Source organism: Podarcis liolepis (assembly GCF_965112155.1).
Source record: "Podarcis liolepis genome assembly, chromosome: 6".
NCBI lineage: Eukaryota > Metazoa > Chordata > Lepidosauria > Squamata > Lacertidae > Podarcis > Podarcis liolepis.
This window is the reverse complement of record NC_139559.1, coordinates 35,522,079-35,539,369: the sequence shown is the minus strand read 5'-3', so window position 1 is coordinate 35,539,369 and position 17,291 is coordinate 35,522,079. Positions and strand designations below refer to the sequence as shown.

Below are 17,291 nucleotides of genomic sequence, written 5' to 3'. Positions count from 1 at the left end.
TACTTAATGGAAATTTCAAACTAAGAGCAGCTTCTGCTAAGAAGAAAGAGAAATGTGAATACAGCATAGGAAGAATTTGTATTATTGCAAAAAGAGCACAGTGACCAAAGAGTTTTGAAGATTCACCTAGAGTTCTTTCTATATTAAGTACATAGGGCATGATCTACCCAAAGTTGAACACTTTCATATTTCGGTTTTGAGTGAGAAGAATGTGTTTAATTTTCTCCCATTCAATATGATCTAGAATTACTCAATATTGAATGGATTATTATTTGGTACTGCTCTGTTTTGCCTGACCAGAGGCACTGTACACATTATCTTCTCTGACAGGTATTCTGTGCCTTCAACAAGTGCACATCAGACATAAATTCAACAGGCAAAGTCTTTTCAAGGAGCATGGAGATGCTGTGATGGGAACAGAATGTTAGATTTGTGGTTGCGTTGCAAATACTAAAAGGTACATGAGTCCTAAGAGTAACCCGAATAAGCACTGGTTTGTTTGTTTTCTGCTTTTGGAAAATCGAAAGACGGTAACCTTATTATACCGATATCATTTACTTTATGGTATATTCTATTTCCAGAAGGGTAGTTGCATTAGTCTGTTGCAGCAAACACAACAAAGACTCTTGGGTTCCTTAAAACACACACTCTCCCCACCGCCATACAGTGCTTTCTTGGTGAAAAATGAGGTACCAGTGCAAATATCTTGACAAAAGTGTTGAGGGTGCTAGCATAAAATGGCTGCCATGGGCAGCAAAAAAAGAGGTGGTGATACTCCGTAATGGTGAATAGTGCTATTTTAAAAAAAGCTGTGTGGGTGTGTGGGCTTATACAGCATTAACTCTTATGGACTACAGTTTACAGCCCTCCACTGTGTATGTATTATATAGTCCATGAAAGCTTATACTACAATAGACTTGTTAGTCTTTATGGTGCCACAGACTCTTTACTTTATCCTGTGACCTATGTATTCTCTGTATTATACTGGATCAAACCAAGGCCAAACATATATCAGTTGTTCCAAGTTTCTTAGTTCATTTTATCACACTTTATTATTGGGGAAAACTACGTATGTGCCACTGAATACACCATTTACATGACTTTCAACAGCAGGTGTAACCCATCACAGTTTGTATCACACTTTATGTCTGAGGCCAACCCACCATAGGCACTTGGCATCTTTCTCTTTTTCTGATTCAGTGCCAAATAAGTCAAGTTGTCCGATAGTTCTGCCCTTTCAGTTTCTAGGACTAGCTACCAGTTTCTAGGACACTTCTCCAAGTCATCCTCTCAAACTTCATAGCATTATAAGATGTTGCTGCAGGTTTAATGAACTTCACAGCCAAGATGAAAGGCGTCAGCCATCTGTAAAAAGAAAAGGGAAAGTGTAAGTTGGTTGGAGTCTAATAAAACACACGGAGCACAACCCCTGCTTAGAATCCCATCTCACTTGACACGAGAGGTGGCAACTGAGATGGCCCATAACACTTGGAGCCAGAGGCAGAAAGTATAAATGGCGCCTTCACATTGTGAAAATATTATAATAAGCTAAATAATTGGCAGTTTTATGCCCTTTAATGGCATCTCAACCTCTGTTGCCTGAGGCAAATAACCTCACCTTGCCTAATGGTAGCACCCATTCTGACGGGCAAGAGCATGGAGAAAATCCTGATTTTTTCTCAAGAAGATAAGGCCCTAATCAGGTCATTTAACAGCAGCTAGACCAGAAAAGGCTACAGATAGAATTTTTGGATGCTCTGTTATGAGAAGAAATGACAGCCTCCTCTGCAGACTCCAGGATGGATTGTGTAGTAGTGGCATCAGAAAGTGATGTGTGTGTGATATTTTTTGTGGTACAATCCATGGACACTGATACCTGCACTTTGATAGTGGTATTCGGGGGGAGGGGGTTCCTGAAGAAATCGAAAAGATCCATAGCACTGTTCAGGCCTAATGCAAGCTTGAGCAAGGGGCATAAGGGCATAACACACCAGCCCTGCTATCAGCATTCTGTGCTTGCTGGCCTTGCATGCTCCAGCCCTCACTGGAATGGTCTGAAAGGAGATAAGTGCATTTGTTTGGGATCACAGATAACACTGAGATAATGGGGAGGGGACAGCTTAGCATGGTCAACCAAACACACTGAGGGACACCCTTCATAGGAGGGGTTTGAGTTCTACTTTGATGGTGGATTTGAAGAAATCAATGTAAGAAAAGCAGAGACATCACCTTGCCAACAATGGTCCGTATAGTTAAAGTTATGGTTTTCCCAGTAGTGATGTATATAAGTGAGAGCTGGACCATAAAGAAAGCTGACCGCTGAAGAAATGATGCGTTTGAATTATGGTGTTGGAGGAGACTCTTGAGAGTCCCATGGACTGCAAGAAGATCAAATCTCTCCATTCTGAAGGAAATGAGTGCTCACGGGAAAGGACAGATCGTGAAGCTGAGGCTCCAATACTTTGGCCACCTCATGAGAAGAGAAGACTCCCTGGAAAAGACCCTGATGTTGGGAAAGATTGAGGGCACAAGGAGAAGGGGACGACAGAGGACGAGATGGTTGGACAGTGTTCTCAAAGCTACCAGCATGAGTTTGACCAAATTGCGGGAGGCAGTAGAAGACATGAGGGCCTGGCGTGCTCTGGTCCATGGGGTCACGAAGAGTCGGACAAGACTAAACGACTAAACAATAACAAAATGTAAGATCAGCAGGATCAATGCCTTAGATTCACGGCACAATGGTGACGCTGGGAAGTGCCAGGTCCCTGATTTTCATGGTTCTGTTCATAGACATGGATATAATGTGGAATTTGATGGGTAGATGTGTAGGGATTAAATATATATATAAAAAAACCACTGGACTCCTGTATTTATGAGACGGTGAGGGTCGCACAGTTTCGGGGCTGACCACATCCCTTTTATCCCGCAAGTACGGAGCGGGAGGGCGGACGAAGGGCAACGCCTAATCCCCGCAAGTGGATAGATAAGCCCCGCAGCCCCGCTCCTATTTACTCACGAGTAAGGCCCGCTGAAAACAGTGGACTTTACTTCTGGGTAAACACACCTAGGACCGGGCTGCTGAAGGCGCTCGAGTCAACCTTGCCACCGCCGGCAAAGGTGAGCATAGAGGGCGGAGTTTCACACCCCGCGGTGCAATTGCCCCGCCCTTTCCTCCGCCGACGCTCAAAGCGCCTCCCTCCCGCGGCCCGAGGCGCCTCCGCGGCCCCGCCCCTCCTCCTCCGAACCTTCTCCCAAGGCTCGACGCGCGTGCGCAGAGCTCGGCCAGACCCAGGCCGGATCCTCCCCTGTGGGCTCCGCTCTGCGCACGGGCAGGCCGAGGGGAGCAAGCAGGGGGCGGGGCGTGCGTGAGGCCGAGCTCGTAGCGGCGAGGCCTGGCTTGGCAGGGCCTTCGCGGGGGCGGGGAAGGGGGGGGGAGAAAGAGAAAGAGAGGGACGGAGGATGCGGTGGAGCTCCGGGCCTGGCCGGGGGGCGCCGCCAATGGCGCTGTTCCCGCCGGCGGCGCTGCTATTGCTGCTGCTCCCCCTCCCGCCTCTTTTCCAAGGGGCGTCCGGGGACCCGTGCGCCGCCTCGCCTTGCTCTTGCCGGCGAGGTGTGTTGGACTGCAGCCGCCTCCGCTTGTCCGGCCGAAGCCTGGAGCAGGGCCTGCTCTCGCCTTTGCCTCGCAGCGGTGGCCCCTCCGTCAGGTGAGTCTCCTCTTTTCTGCGTCTCCCTCCTCACGTTCCCCAGCGGGGCTTTTTCACCGTGGCAGGAGGGTCTCCGCCCCGCAGACACGGCAGGTGCTTCCACCTCCCCCCTCAGTCGTCACGGGCAAAGCGGTATCCTGAGTGGGGGTTTCAGAAGTTGTCCTTTTCAGATCCTAAAGGGCAACTCTCGCCTCCCGTCTCGCTTTTTCTCCTTGACGCGGGGCAAAGCTGAGTGGGGGTGGTTGTATGCGTGGATGCTGAAGGATGGGCAGGTAAGATGATCTTGTGGATCCCCTCGCTTGCAGGTGCCAAGTTCGTGTCTCAAAACAATGGGAACTGCTTATGAGTCTTCTCTCTCGCCCTCCTAACTGGGGATTTGTGTTTGTTCGCCAAATGGTGGGACGCTCACGCGCAACTCGTTTGTGTGAAGGGGTCCGCTTTGGGTTCTGCTGCTGTTACAACAGCATAGTTCGCCTGCCGGTTTCTGTTGTGTCGTATTATCGCTTATTGGAACTTTTTTCAGACAGCGTTACTACTTGGTCTTGATAAAAGTTGGCAGGAGTTGCTATTGACAGTCTGAACCTGGCCTTGGTGAATCTGTGGTATGGTCTGTTAACTTTTGCTGAACACACAAAGAAGACCAAAACACCAGTTGTGGAGTTTTGCTGTATTGGCTAAGTGTCCACAATCAGGGAAATCCGACAGTGTTGTTATTTTAAGGCAGGGGTGGAGAACCTCTGGCCTTCCAGATGTTGATGGACTCCCAACTCTCATCAGCCTAGCCAGCATGGTCAGTAGTCATTATCAAAACTGGGGTCTGACAAAATCTGGAGAGGACACCAGTTGCTCAGCCCTGTTATCAGATGATGTTTACTTCAAGGCAGGCAGATAGGAGACTGTTTTCAATGTCATTAAGGAGCTTGTGACAGTGTTCCACGAAGTGTTGAAGTATGTTCACTAGAAGATAAAGGACTAGGTAGTTACTGTGCTATTCTCCCATGAGTGGACCCTTTTATCATGTTACACAGATGTTACACTTGCCTGTCAGTTATCTCACTGAACAATTTGTACAAATATCACTTAGTGGTATATTAGATATGGGTTATTGTGGAGCAATATATAAAGCTATATAGCATGACTCTTGTTTCCTTTAAAAATGGTTATTAAAGTTTGAACATCAGTTACCATCATTATTTCTCTTATTGTTTCTGTTTCTGTAGTTCTGATTCCAACCTTTTCAAGAGTGCCCCTTTTCTGATTGGCAAATTTGGGGCTGTCTTCATGAAAATAAGTTGCCCCAGTATTCCTTTGCTTAGTGTCTATCCACTCAAATATACATGCTGGTAGTTTTTATGTCAGTGTAGTTGTCATGAAACATGTATACCATGTTGAGCTCATTGAAAGAAAAGATGGGATATAAATGTACCAAATAAACCAATTCAACTTCTAGCAACTAATTTTGGTAATTGTAGTAGGTTGCAGGTACTGGAAGTTCTCTGTGAGAAGTTCACGAGACCCCTTGATGGAATCACAGTACTTGGGAGAGGGACAACTGCTAAACTTAGTAGTCTTGCCTGGCTTAGGGAAGATCCTGGGATGTGTCTTTGTGTTATTCAGTGAGACACTGAAGCATCATTGATGGTTTAGGTAACCCTATGCTAAATATTATTCTGTGTAGTCAGCTAGTGTCTGTAAATAGCATACCAAAGGCAAGTGAAAAAGGTAAGGTAGTGCACATTTATGTATTTGTATTGTTTTTACTTGTAAAAATGGAATCTGTCTGCAATTCATATTGTGAAAGACAGAACTGGGATTTTTTTTGCAGTGTGGTTACTGTTTTTGTTCCTGATGAGACACTTCTAGTCATTGGTCATGAGCCCAGGGCTGTTTCTGACCTCTCATAGTTGGCCTTAATGCCAAGTTGTTTAATTATGAGAGTACTGCTTCCTAATAATGGTATTGCTACTGGATGTGGAAGGCACTTGCTAGTTAGGTGACTATGAATATCTTGGGGATATTACAGTCAAGCCAGAGGAGTGTGATTTGTTTATTTTTTTGTCACATGTCTAAATCTGCACAATAACGCAGAGGATGGCTAAACTTGCCATGTACACAAGAAAAAGTATTGTGGCACTTAAAATCCAGAACTTGGATCCTATTGACATCAGTATGAAAAACTTACCATGACTCAGTTAGGTCCTGTTGGAATGAAATGCAGCTAATTTACGTAGCAATCTTAACCTTATTTAACCTGGGAGTAAGCCCAGTTGAATTCAGTGGGCTTTTGAGTAGATTGCAGCCTTTAATTTAGGGACCAACAGATGTATTCCAGCATAAGATTTTGTAGACTTGAGCTCACTTTGTCAAGATTCATGAAGTCTTATCCTCAGTTGGCAGATTATATATACACATGTGGGTACAGAGTGAAAAAATGATAAAAACTTATAAACAATGGGGTCTGTAACATTTCTGTGCAAAGCCCAAATGTATACAGGCTCCTTGGTTATAAATGTCACAGACCTTTTGCATTTTATGTCCTGTTGGCCTCACAGTTCAGAATTTCCATTAGTTTTGTATGCACGGATGTATATGTGCATACAAGACTAATGTGTTTTCCTTCACAACATGTCTTCCTAAATAAAGGAGCTGTAGCATCATTTTTTTAAAAAAAATATTGATCTTTGGAAGAAATGGGTTGTAAGTGTGTAAAACCCCCATTTGAAATCTGATTACTTTTCTGCATAGATGTTTATGAAGTGTATGTAATCCTTTAGTGCAGTCTAATCTTAAATCTAAGATTCATTTTTTGATACTTCTGAATATTATGCCTAATTTATTTATCCAAATTATAGACCATCACACATAGTGATTTCTAGGGTGCCATGAAATAAACAGCTGTTACACAAAGAATGTATGTTAGTTAAAATGGCCACTAAAAGTTTTTGGGTTTTTTTAAATAAAGCAGAAGAGCCTGGAAGTACTTAAACACAAAAGTGGTCTCACTACTTTACCTCACATGCCTGGAGAATAAGAATGCTTTAGTGGCAGAAACCTGTCAGGGTCTCTGTCTTCTCAGCTTCAAGCAATAGCATATTTGACAGTCAGACCACAACAGAGAAAGCTCTCGTAGACCTACCTCACTGCCTAGTGCAACAAGCCTACCAACCGCAGGGTCCAGGATGAATTGTATGAGAGAAAGAGCTTTACCAGTCTTGCAGTCTGATCCTGTGCATATCGACTTGTAAGTAAATTCCACTGAATTCAGTGGGGAATGTTCCTGTGTATGAGTTTGGGATTGCAGGCAGAAGTACATGAGATGCTTTCTGCTACTTTGCTTGATTAAGTAAATCTGGTGAACAGCTGCTAGCTGCTCTCTAAGTTTAATTGAAAAAATGTTTTTTGCTTTTAAAGGTTTAGAAAAGTGCTATCATTGCTTGTGGTTCCTCCTCTTAGAGAATGCTCTGCTACTGAGCGTGGGCTTTATTTAATCAAGATAAGAGAGCCACGTCATATGGCATTTAGCTTTCCATATTGTGTAATAAATGTGTGGCTTAGTTCTGTTGTGCAAGACTTATACCAAACAGCATATAGATGGTAACACATGGAGCCCTAAAACAAAACATTACAGTGTGAAAATCCTTTGTTCAGGGTTCCAGTCTCTTCATTCCATTCCGCCCCTCCAAACCTCAACAGTTAGTCAGCATCCCATTTTCACTGAGCATGCTGAGAGTCCTCTAGTGCTTCATCCAAACTGCAGGGAAATCTTTTATTCATTTTTTCAACCACTTATATACTGCTTAACACTATAGTTTCTAAGTGGTGTACAAAAGGGATATAGTGGGAATAAAATGGTTTAAAGTTAACTGTAAAATCAGAAACAATTATTTAAAATATCTGCTGTAATTTTAGTTACAGATAGGTAGCCGTGTTGGTCTGCCATAGTCAAAATAAAAAAATTCCTTCCAGTAGCACCTTAAAGACCAACTAAGTTAGTTCTTGGTATGAGCTTTCGTGTGCATGCACACTTCTTCAGATACACAGATGCTGTAATTTTAAAAAGTCTTCATCAAGCTCCAAGAGCATACTGATGACCCTTTGCTCCAAATCCTGAAGTGATTGCTCCTTATGTCTTCACATGGACATTTAATAGCACCGAGGACAAAATAGTGCCTGGTGGCACCTCATAATACAAATGCCAGGTGGGTCAAGAACATGCCTGCCACATTGCTCTCTGGAACCAGCCTTGCAAGTAAGACCAGAAGCACCTTAAGCACCTTAAAGCAGTCTTCCTGACACTCATCCTGCAAAATGTATGCATCTAGAATTTTGTTTGATCTAATTTTGAATACATCATTGAAACTTGCTTTTTATTTTTTACATGAATGCTTTATGATTTCTAATCCTTGTTCCCTTTTAAAAACTGTTTAATGTTGTTGTCGTTTAGTCGTATCCGACTCTTCGTGACCCCATGGGACCAGAGCATGCCAGGCACTCCTGTCTTCCACTGCCTCCCGCAGTTTAACAGTTACTGTTTAATAGTTACTGTTAAACTAAACATTTTTCTTTTAGTTAATTCTGTTTTTACTTTATCACTTGATAGCCAGAGGATGATACCATTTTCTTTTGCAATAGCAGTCAACTTAAAAAAGAAATCAGTAATTTTAGCTTAGCATAGTGATAGAGACAAGCCCCTCTCCCAAGTTGTGGCAGCTGGTTCATGATGACAAACCTTCACTTGCAGTCAATACCAGCCAAGAGTTGTTGACCCTGTGCATGCTGTACAGGGAGTCCACAGACTATGGTGATATTAAAAATATTTATAGCCCACTCTTCTACAGAATTGTTAGTGCTCAGGGACCTAACATTTTAAATAACAATGGAATTCAAGAGGCGTCCAACATCAGAAAAAAAGGCAAGTGCAGAAGATGCAACCAGTCTTTAAAATAAGATCACAAAAGTATCCTGAAGAACTCAGCATGTCAGATGCCTGTTGGACTAATACTAAAACGTCTTAAAGTGGCAAAAAGCAAGGAGAGAGAAGGCCAAACTGGCACCCAAGATAGGGAGTTCCACAATCTAGGCTCACTTCTGTGATCTAACCAGCTGTGCCTTGTTCACAATCAAAACATGAAGAAGAGCTTCCCTAATGGATCTTAGGGTGGAGGCAAGTTGATACGGGAGGAGACAAACCCTCAGGGATCCTGAGCACATGCTGTTTATGAGTTCAATGATAATCAGCAACAGTTTGAATTGTGAATAGGCAACTAGTGCAGCTGTTGTAAAACAGGTATAATATGCTCATGTAGACAAACATCAACTAGTTTTGTAGACAAACATCAACTAGTTTTGTTGCTGATACATTCTGGATCAACTGACGTTTCTGTAGGCTCTTCAAAGGAAGTCCCACTTAGAGTGCATTGCAAAAATTAAGTCTACTTGCAGTTGGTGCACCACCCTAAGCAGGGCAAAAGTGATAGATCCATTCACAATCTGTCAAACTGATAGTTAAATAAAACCTCCAGGTTCAGAGGCATTATATAATTTGCAGTATTCAGTGCTGGTGACAAACTATGGGAGAGCATTTTGCTTTTGTGCCCTGGCCATTCCCTGAAATGTATTGCTGGTCTGGATAGGCCTTTGATCTTGCTTGTCAGGGCTGCTGTTCTCTTTCCAAAGTATGTAAGGATATGTTACTTTTTTCTAACCTTTTTTTGGTCTGACTTGCTATATATAAGATTTCATCTTGCATTATTTCACTCACCATGTTGAAGGCACACCATCAGTTCATCCTTGCCTCTCTATCTTTTAAATAAACATATTTTTTCCCATTCAAAATCTCCACTTGAACTTCCAATCCATGCATTTTAACATGGTGTCCATGTGGAGAATGGATGATGGTATTGTCTTATGGATTGACTGCTTTAACTGTGACTGCTTTAACTGTGATCTGTATCTATAGCCCAGGTGTCTTTCTGGGAAAGGATTCTTCATTAACAAACAATGTCTGAGCATCATATTCCCCACCCCAAAAAAAGCATTTGCAGAGTGTGTCAAGTACTCAATTAAAGCCCATAAATTAGAAGATGTACCCTATGATGAGCTATACACACCTGTCATATATGATCTAGTTGAGATTCCTGCATTGCAGGGAGTTGGACTAGATGACCCTCAGGGTCCTTCCAGCTTTACAATTCTATGATTCTGTGTATTTGCTAGCTCTCTGGATTGTAGGTGTAGTGCTCATTGGATTAATGCAAAGCACTCAAATCCTTAGTCTTGTAGAGAAGTTTAGTTGCTTTGACTTTTCTTACGACAAAAAGTATGGGTGGTTTTTATGTGCTAGTGCAGTGTGCTTTCCTGTCTCTCCTCCCCTTGTGTGTGCCTTCAAATCTGCTCTGGAGGGTTGGGGACAGAATCAGGAGGTGCGGGGGAAGAAAGTGGGGATCATTTAATTGCTCCATAAGGCGTCCTTGTAGTGATGAAGTGTTATTAGGAACATAGAAAGCACCCATATACCAAATCAAACCATAGCTCAGTATTGTCTATGCTGACAGGCAACAGTTCTCCAGGGTTTCAGGCAGAGTATCTCTCATCCCTACCTGGAGATACTAGGGACTGCGCCTAGGGTCTTCTGCATGCCCTTAGACCACCTTGAAATAAAATAAATGTTGAACGTCTTTGAGCACAATGATACATACTTCAAAGTAAACATGTAAGATTGGGAATACATATGTGTTAATTTCCTCAAATTCACTAAATTGAAAGGGTGGAGATGAGCAAGAACTCACAACCTATAAGCCGTTTGGGATTAAATCAGTTCACACCTTGAAAATAAATAGTTCTTGTATTATAGCCAAGTATTTATCTTAATTAAATTTTAAATGTTCTTAACGCCAGTCCTAGCCAAGACAGTTTATGATTTTACAATTACTTAATCTGAAACAAAGGAAGTTCTCTTCTGTGTCCCCTCCCAATTCCCCCCCCTTTTAACTCAGTATTTGGTTTCCAACAAAAAGTAGGGGAAAAGGCTAGTATATTTGTGGAGAAAAGAAGAGGAGCTACAACACACTTTCTCCTTTTCTTGCTTGTTACATTATAAAAAATTTAGCTCAAGGCTGCTGAGCCATCTAACTCAGTACTGTCGAGTCTGGTGACAACTCCCCAGGGTCTCAAACAGGGTCTTTCCCACCTCTGGAGATGCCAGGAATTGAACCAAGGACCACCTGCATGTAAAGTGTGTGCCCTGTCACTGTCATTTCTCCATTATTATAACATGCAGTGAATGAAACAAAACAATGATTTATCTCTTTTAAAACTATAAAGTCTGTAATTTAAAAAGTACTTGTTTTGGCAAGTGTATTGTAGTCATTCTTAAGAACATATCAAGAACCTGCTGGATCAGGCCAGTGGCCCATCTCATCTAGCATCCTGTTCTCTCTAGTAGCCATTGATTGCCTTTACACTCATTAATTTGTTTAATTCTCTTTCAAAGTTGGTGGCCATCACTGTGCACTGTGTGAAGAGTTATTTTGTCAGTCCTGACTTCTCCGATGTTCAGCTTCATTGGATGTTCATGAGTTTTAGCATTATGGGAGAGGGAGAAAAGCTTTTCCTCTATCAACTTTCTCCATGCCATGCATAATTTTCTGCACTTCTATCACTTCTCCTCTTACTCACCTTTTATCTAAACTAAAAGGCTACAAATTTGACATCCTTTCCTCATAGGGGAGTTTCTCCATTCCCTTTACCAGCCAACTCCACTCTTTGCAATCCCTTTTTGTTTTAACAACTCTGAACAGCTTAGTATCATTAGCATCTTGGCCATCTCGCTGCTCACCTCTTAACCCCAGATGGTTTATGAACAAGTTAAAAAGCACAGGTCCCAGTACTGATCCTTAGGGGATTCTACTGTCTACCTCCCTCCATCAGGAACGTTGTCCTTTTATTCCTACTCGTTGCTTCCTGTTGAGCTCCTCTTGGGGAATAGGAACTGCTTATTTATTATTTCACGATCGCCAAAGAATTTATGCTTTTGAATTATGGTGCTGGAGGAGACTCTTGAGAGTCCCATGGACTGCAAGAAGATGAAACCTATCCATTCTTAAGGAAATCACCCCTGAGTGCTCACTGGAAGGACAGATCGTGAAGCTGAGGCTCCAATATTTCGGCCACCTCATGAGAAGAGAAGACTCCCTGAAAAAGACCCTGATGTTGGGAAAGATGGTGGGCACAAGGAGAAGGGGACGACAGAGGTCGAGATGGTTGGACAGTGTTCTCAAAGCTACCAGCATGAGTTTGACCAAACTGCGGGAGGCAGTGGAAGACAGGGGTGCCTGGCATGCTCTGGTCCATGGGGTCACAAAGAGTCGGACACAACTAAACGACTAAACAACAACAACAACAACAAACTTACTTGGGGGGTCTGTTGAAAGCTTTTTTTAAAAGTCCACATACATAATATCAAGTAGATCACTTCTCCCTATTATGCTTGTTGATACTGTAAAAGAACTCGATAATAGGTTAGTGAGACAAGGCTTACCCTTGTGGAAGCCATGCTATCTGTGCTTCAGCAAGGCTTATTCTTCTGTGTATTTAGTGATTTTGTCTTTAACTGTGCATTTTGTCAGACATTAAGCTATGTGGCCTGTAATTTGCAGCAAACCCCCCCCCCCCCGATTCCTTTTTAAAAAAATGGTGTTACATTGGCTGTTTCCAGTCCTTGCGTATGGAGGCTGAACTGAGGAAGGGTTGTTTTCCACGTGGCTCATTGAATCATGTGAGAACCTTGCTTTCATTCTAAAGTGTTACAAATAGGCCAGAGTTACATTTTGGTTCATTAACACTTCATGATAATTCAGAAATTAAGTGTAGTTCCTGATGGAATTCAAGTGAAACAGTAGGCTTTATTAAATGAGATATTCACAGATTAGAGAACTGGGCCAAAACAAACAAGATGAACTTTAACAGGGAGAAAGGTAAAGTATTGCACTTGGGCAAAAAAATGAGAGGCACAAATACAAGATGGGTGACACCTGGCTTGAGAGCAGTACATGTGAAAAGGATCTAGGAGTCTTGGTTGACCACAAACTTGACATGAGCCAACAGTGTGACGCGGCAGCTAAAAAAGCCAATGCAATTCTGGGCTGCATCAATAAGAGTATAGCATCTAGATCAAGGAAAGTAATAGTGCCACTGTATTCTGCTCTGGTCAGACCTCACCTGGAGTACTGTGTCCAGTTCTGGGCACCACAGTTCAAGAAGGACACTGACAAACTGGAACGTGTTCAGAGGAGGGCAACCAAAATGGTCAAAGGCCTAGAAACGATGCCTTATGAGGAACGGCTAAGGGAGCTGGGCATGTTTAGCCTGGAGAAGAGGAGGTTAAGGGGTGATATGATAGCCATGTTCAAATATATAAAAGGATGTCACATAGAGGAGGGAGAAAGGTTGTTTTCTGCTGCTCCAGACAAGCGTACACGGAGCAATGGATCCAAACTACAAGAAAGAAGATTCCACCTAAAACATTAGGAAGAACTTCCTGACAGTAAGAGCTGTTCGACAGTGGAATTTGCTGCCCAGGAGTGTGGTGGAGTCTCCTACTTTGGAGGTCTTTAAGCAGAGGCTTGACAACCATATGTCAGGAGTGCTCTGATGGTGTTTCCTGCTTGGCAGGGGGTTGGACTTGATGGCCCTTGTGGTCTATTCCAACTCTATGATTCTATGATTCTTGCTTTAACTCTACAAAGCAGACTGGGTAGACCAGTCCCAGTACTGAAATCATCTTATTTGTGTCGTAACTCCCTATCAACACGATCATCAGTATACAATTGTGGTATATTCACAAACAGTTCTCTGACACTGACATGGGTTTCTATCCTCATTCATTTCTAAGAAGCTGAAAAACTATTTTGCATCAACTGCTAGTCATTTGATCATTCAGAATCATCCTCACTGCAAAAATGTGAGAATTTTCATGTAAATTGTATCTTTAAAAGTTAATCCTTTTTTTCCTCACTCAGAACATGCTAGCTAGGAAATGCTCTGCCTGTGGTACCTATGAAGTTGAGCTTAATATTACTTAAGTGCACTAATAATGTTCCACCATTTAGGAATTTATTACATTTAACAAGCCTTTCAAGTCTCTTCCAGGTTACATGCAAGCCTTTGCCAAGAAAAATGGTTTCCTCATCAAGAATAAGTGAGGTGTTTCGTTAGGAAAACAAAAGAAAATATTTCCTTGACATTTGTAATGAGAGCAGATTTTTAGCTCCCCCCCCCAAAAAAAAACAACCCTTATGTCCAAGCAGGCAAAGGATTGTGTATACAGAACAGCTTAGCAGCAAATACAGTGAGAAGGTGGGGTTCTCATGTTATGCAATCTTCGAAGTGCTGTAAATAACAGCATGGGTACATTCATTGTGATTGTGGAGTATTTTGACAAATAGCAAGTTAATAGTGTGTAAAATTATTACTTTTCACTTGAATTGTCTATAATAGGTTTTCAAAGACAAAAATCAGTTGCCAGATGTCATACTTTATTGTGATGTAGAGCACGAGGGCTTTGTTTGCCCTTGGCACATCTGCCCATTAGTTCATAACTTGCAGAACAGAACCTCAAGGGATTTTGTTGGCAGTTTCTGTTGGCATAGTGGTGAAAGATACCATAGGCTGTTTTTCTAGGGCTGAATTATGAATCATTCATGGCAAAGGAAAATAGCAAGTTGGATACCCCCATGGGGGTAGCTTTGTGCTAATAGCTGATGCAGTCAAACAGGCTCTGTGGTGGGGTATTCAATATAATCAAAGTGATTACTATTTTCTCTTCCATTTCTAACCAATCTGTCACTCTTTAGAGTGTTGCTTACAAGTGCCAAGTGAAGCCTTGCAGTGTCAAAATAAAAATGTGCTCAGTGTAAAACAAATGTCTAGAAATGTTTAACATAGCAAACCTCTACAACTTCATAGGAATAATAATTTTAAAAATATTAATGATAATTGAGTGGTGCTAGATGCATAGCTGGTAGCGATTCTGAGGAGTTTTCCATAAAGCATACATGGCTGTCTGCATTTCTGCAGTCATATGCAGATTCCTAGGTGGATGAAAATGATACCACTCCAAGTTCCAAGGTTGCCACTCATCCCTTTCACAAGCCCAAGAAAGCACAGCTAGCCAGAGGAAGAATTTTATGCAAGCATCTTCTATGATGATAATGAATGCTGTGTAGCAGACTTTCTCAACCTGTACATAGTGCAAACTGCTGCTTAATAATATTATCTGAAAGTTCTACCCTATTTGCAGTTAACTAATAACTATCGCAACTGCTCACTTGGAGCAGTATTATTAGAAAGTCATTTCTGTTGACTCTGGAAATGATGATCTAATACCATACATCAAGCAGGATACTTTGCTGACACTGACTTAATGTTAGAAACCTATGGTGTCAGTTTGACCTTCTTGAAAGAGGAGACTTTTGACATCAGGCAGCTGTACCATTAATCTGGGTCTAGAAGCTGCAGACAGAAGGAAATTGGCAATGCAGTTTGAATTTCTGTGCAGCTAAGACAATCCCTGATCCCTTTTTGCCCTGGTATAGGTTGTGGTTTTTGGATGGGCACTGATTAAGCATGAAAGGTTGCTAAAACCTTTTTCTTTTTACCGTAAGTGATGATGGTGGGACAAAGATGTGATTAGCTTCTGTGAGGGTACCTCAAGTCTGCTGGAGTCTGTTCTAGGTCTTAATGTTGTGAAGCTGTATTTATAAAGTCACTGTGAGTATTTGTGTGAGTCTCTTATTTGCTGCTTCCCTCTGAAACATCTGCGTTTTCACTAACATCACTTCTGGCACCAAGGAGCTGATGTTCTTCCCTCATTCATTGCCTCAGGGACCCATTCTAGTGTGAACAAGTCCCTAGTCAGCAATGCTCTTTTTTCCTACTGTGAAGCATGAGCCTGAAGGGAGGTACAGTTTCTCTGGCAATTTCATATTGTGGAAGAAATACAAAAATAAAGGCCCCACTTGCATTTTACAAATATAGCACAGTTACAGATTGCAGCACAGTTTTGTAGATGTCTTTGCCAAAGTCTGTAATAGCACCATTAATGTGTAATTGGTGTTCTAAGTGTTCCAAGCTAATATTTGAAGAGTAATGGTTTTTTTAAAAAACAACAACAACCTTGCTGCCCTTGTTTTGATTGCTGAGGAATCATCCACACTTCTCTGCTACTTTGTAAAATTCAGACCTAACTGCTTCAAAAACGTGCTGTGATTCTTCATACCTTCCCTGAATTATTTACAGCTTCATGGTACCGAACAGCTACATTAACAGCACCTCTGACTACATGATACTGGTATTTTAATAATTCATTGCTTACTACAGCTGAATCCCTGTAGACTAGAATATGTAGATGCTTGGTTTATAACAGCAGTAAAAGACAAACCGCTTTCCCTGCTGAGACCAGCGTTAGTGTATTTTTCCTGTTGATAGTCTCATAGTATGTATAGTATTGAAAAACTGAAGAGAAGACAGTTTTAACAGGCTTTATCCATAAAATTTCATGCTAGTATCCTATCTTCTTCTTCCCCCCCTCCAGTCTCTTGTTTATTTCAGGAGTCCCTCCTGAACAATGTTTGATAGGAGGGTATTGGATGATTCTCATCCCAGCAGCAACCCATCCCATATTGTCCACGAGAGCCCTCTATTCTCTACCTCCTACAGAGGCTTTTTAGAAGACAAATGAGAGAACGGGAAAGTTTACTGATGTGAATTTCCTTATGTTTACTTACCTTAGGATTCAGGCTCTATATTGGAATGCTAGACATTAGAATCCAGCTAGGCTGGATCTAAGCATTTCCAGAACCTTAAAGATACTATATTACCTTTTTGTATGTAAAGCAGGGAAGATAAAAATCAATGATTAAAAAAATTCAGATTTTTAAAATTGGAATTTTTAAAAATTGGATTTTTAAAATAAAATGCTTTTGGAGGAAAAATCTTTATAAAGATATTTTTCTATGTAAGTTACATTATAGTCCAAAGGCTATTCATCAGGAAATAAGTATTAGTTTTAAGTTTTTCATGTGTGCTAAAACTCAGTCTCTTAAAAAAAATATTGTTTGATCACATCAGTTAACAAACATGGATACATATGCTGTAATGTTATTGTTTTAGTTAAATAAATTGTTTAAATTGTTATTAAGGAAATGATTATTTTTCTCCTTCCAATAAAGTACAGCAGAAACGTTGTCCAAATATAAACAGTTAACCTAGTAAACCTCACAATAATTTTATAATTATCTGTCTATGTATTACTAATAGTATAACCAAATCAAATTTTTTTGATATAACTATAAAAACTCCTCTGAAAATTTATTATTCCAAAAATGAAACCTTTCTGTGGTTGTAAATATTAAGATGATACCAGGAAGAATAAGTCTTTCTGTAAAAAAATGATTTAAATCAAGTCTTACTGACTAGTGATTAAAATCGTGATTAAAATTGATTGGATTTAAATCAAATCCACCCTGGTGTAAAGTACTTTAATGACTTAAAAAAACCTGACATGAGCAATTTTCCATTTCCATTATA

At 41.3% G+C, this 17,291-nt stretch overlaps 1 protein-coding gene and 1 long non-coding RNA gene across 2 annotated transcripts in view; one reads left to right on the top strand and one right to left on the bottom strand.

Annotated features, from left to right (window-relative positions):
* Positions 1-1,011: 1,011 nt before the first annotated feature.
* Positions 1,012-3,213, bottom strand: LOC310709453. The gene is made up of 2 exons (XR_014527524.1): positions 3,065-3,213; positions 1,012-1,365 (listed from the first exon to the last, which is right to left on the bottom strand). It is a non-coding gene; the product is annotated as an uncharacterized lncRNA (long non-coding RNA).
* Positions 3,196-17,291, top strand: part of LRIG2 (leucine rich repeats and immunoglobulin like domains 2) — a 48,690-nt gene continuing 34,594 nt past the window's right edge. The window contains exon 1 of the mRNA XM_083508832.1: positions 3,196-3,704. Coding sequence (XP_083364958.1) covers positions 3,460-3,704 — 245 coding nt within the window. The 5' untranslated portion in view covers positions 3,196-3,459. The remainder of the gene's footprint in view (positions 3,705-17,291) is intronic.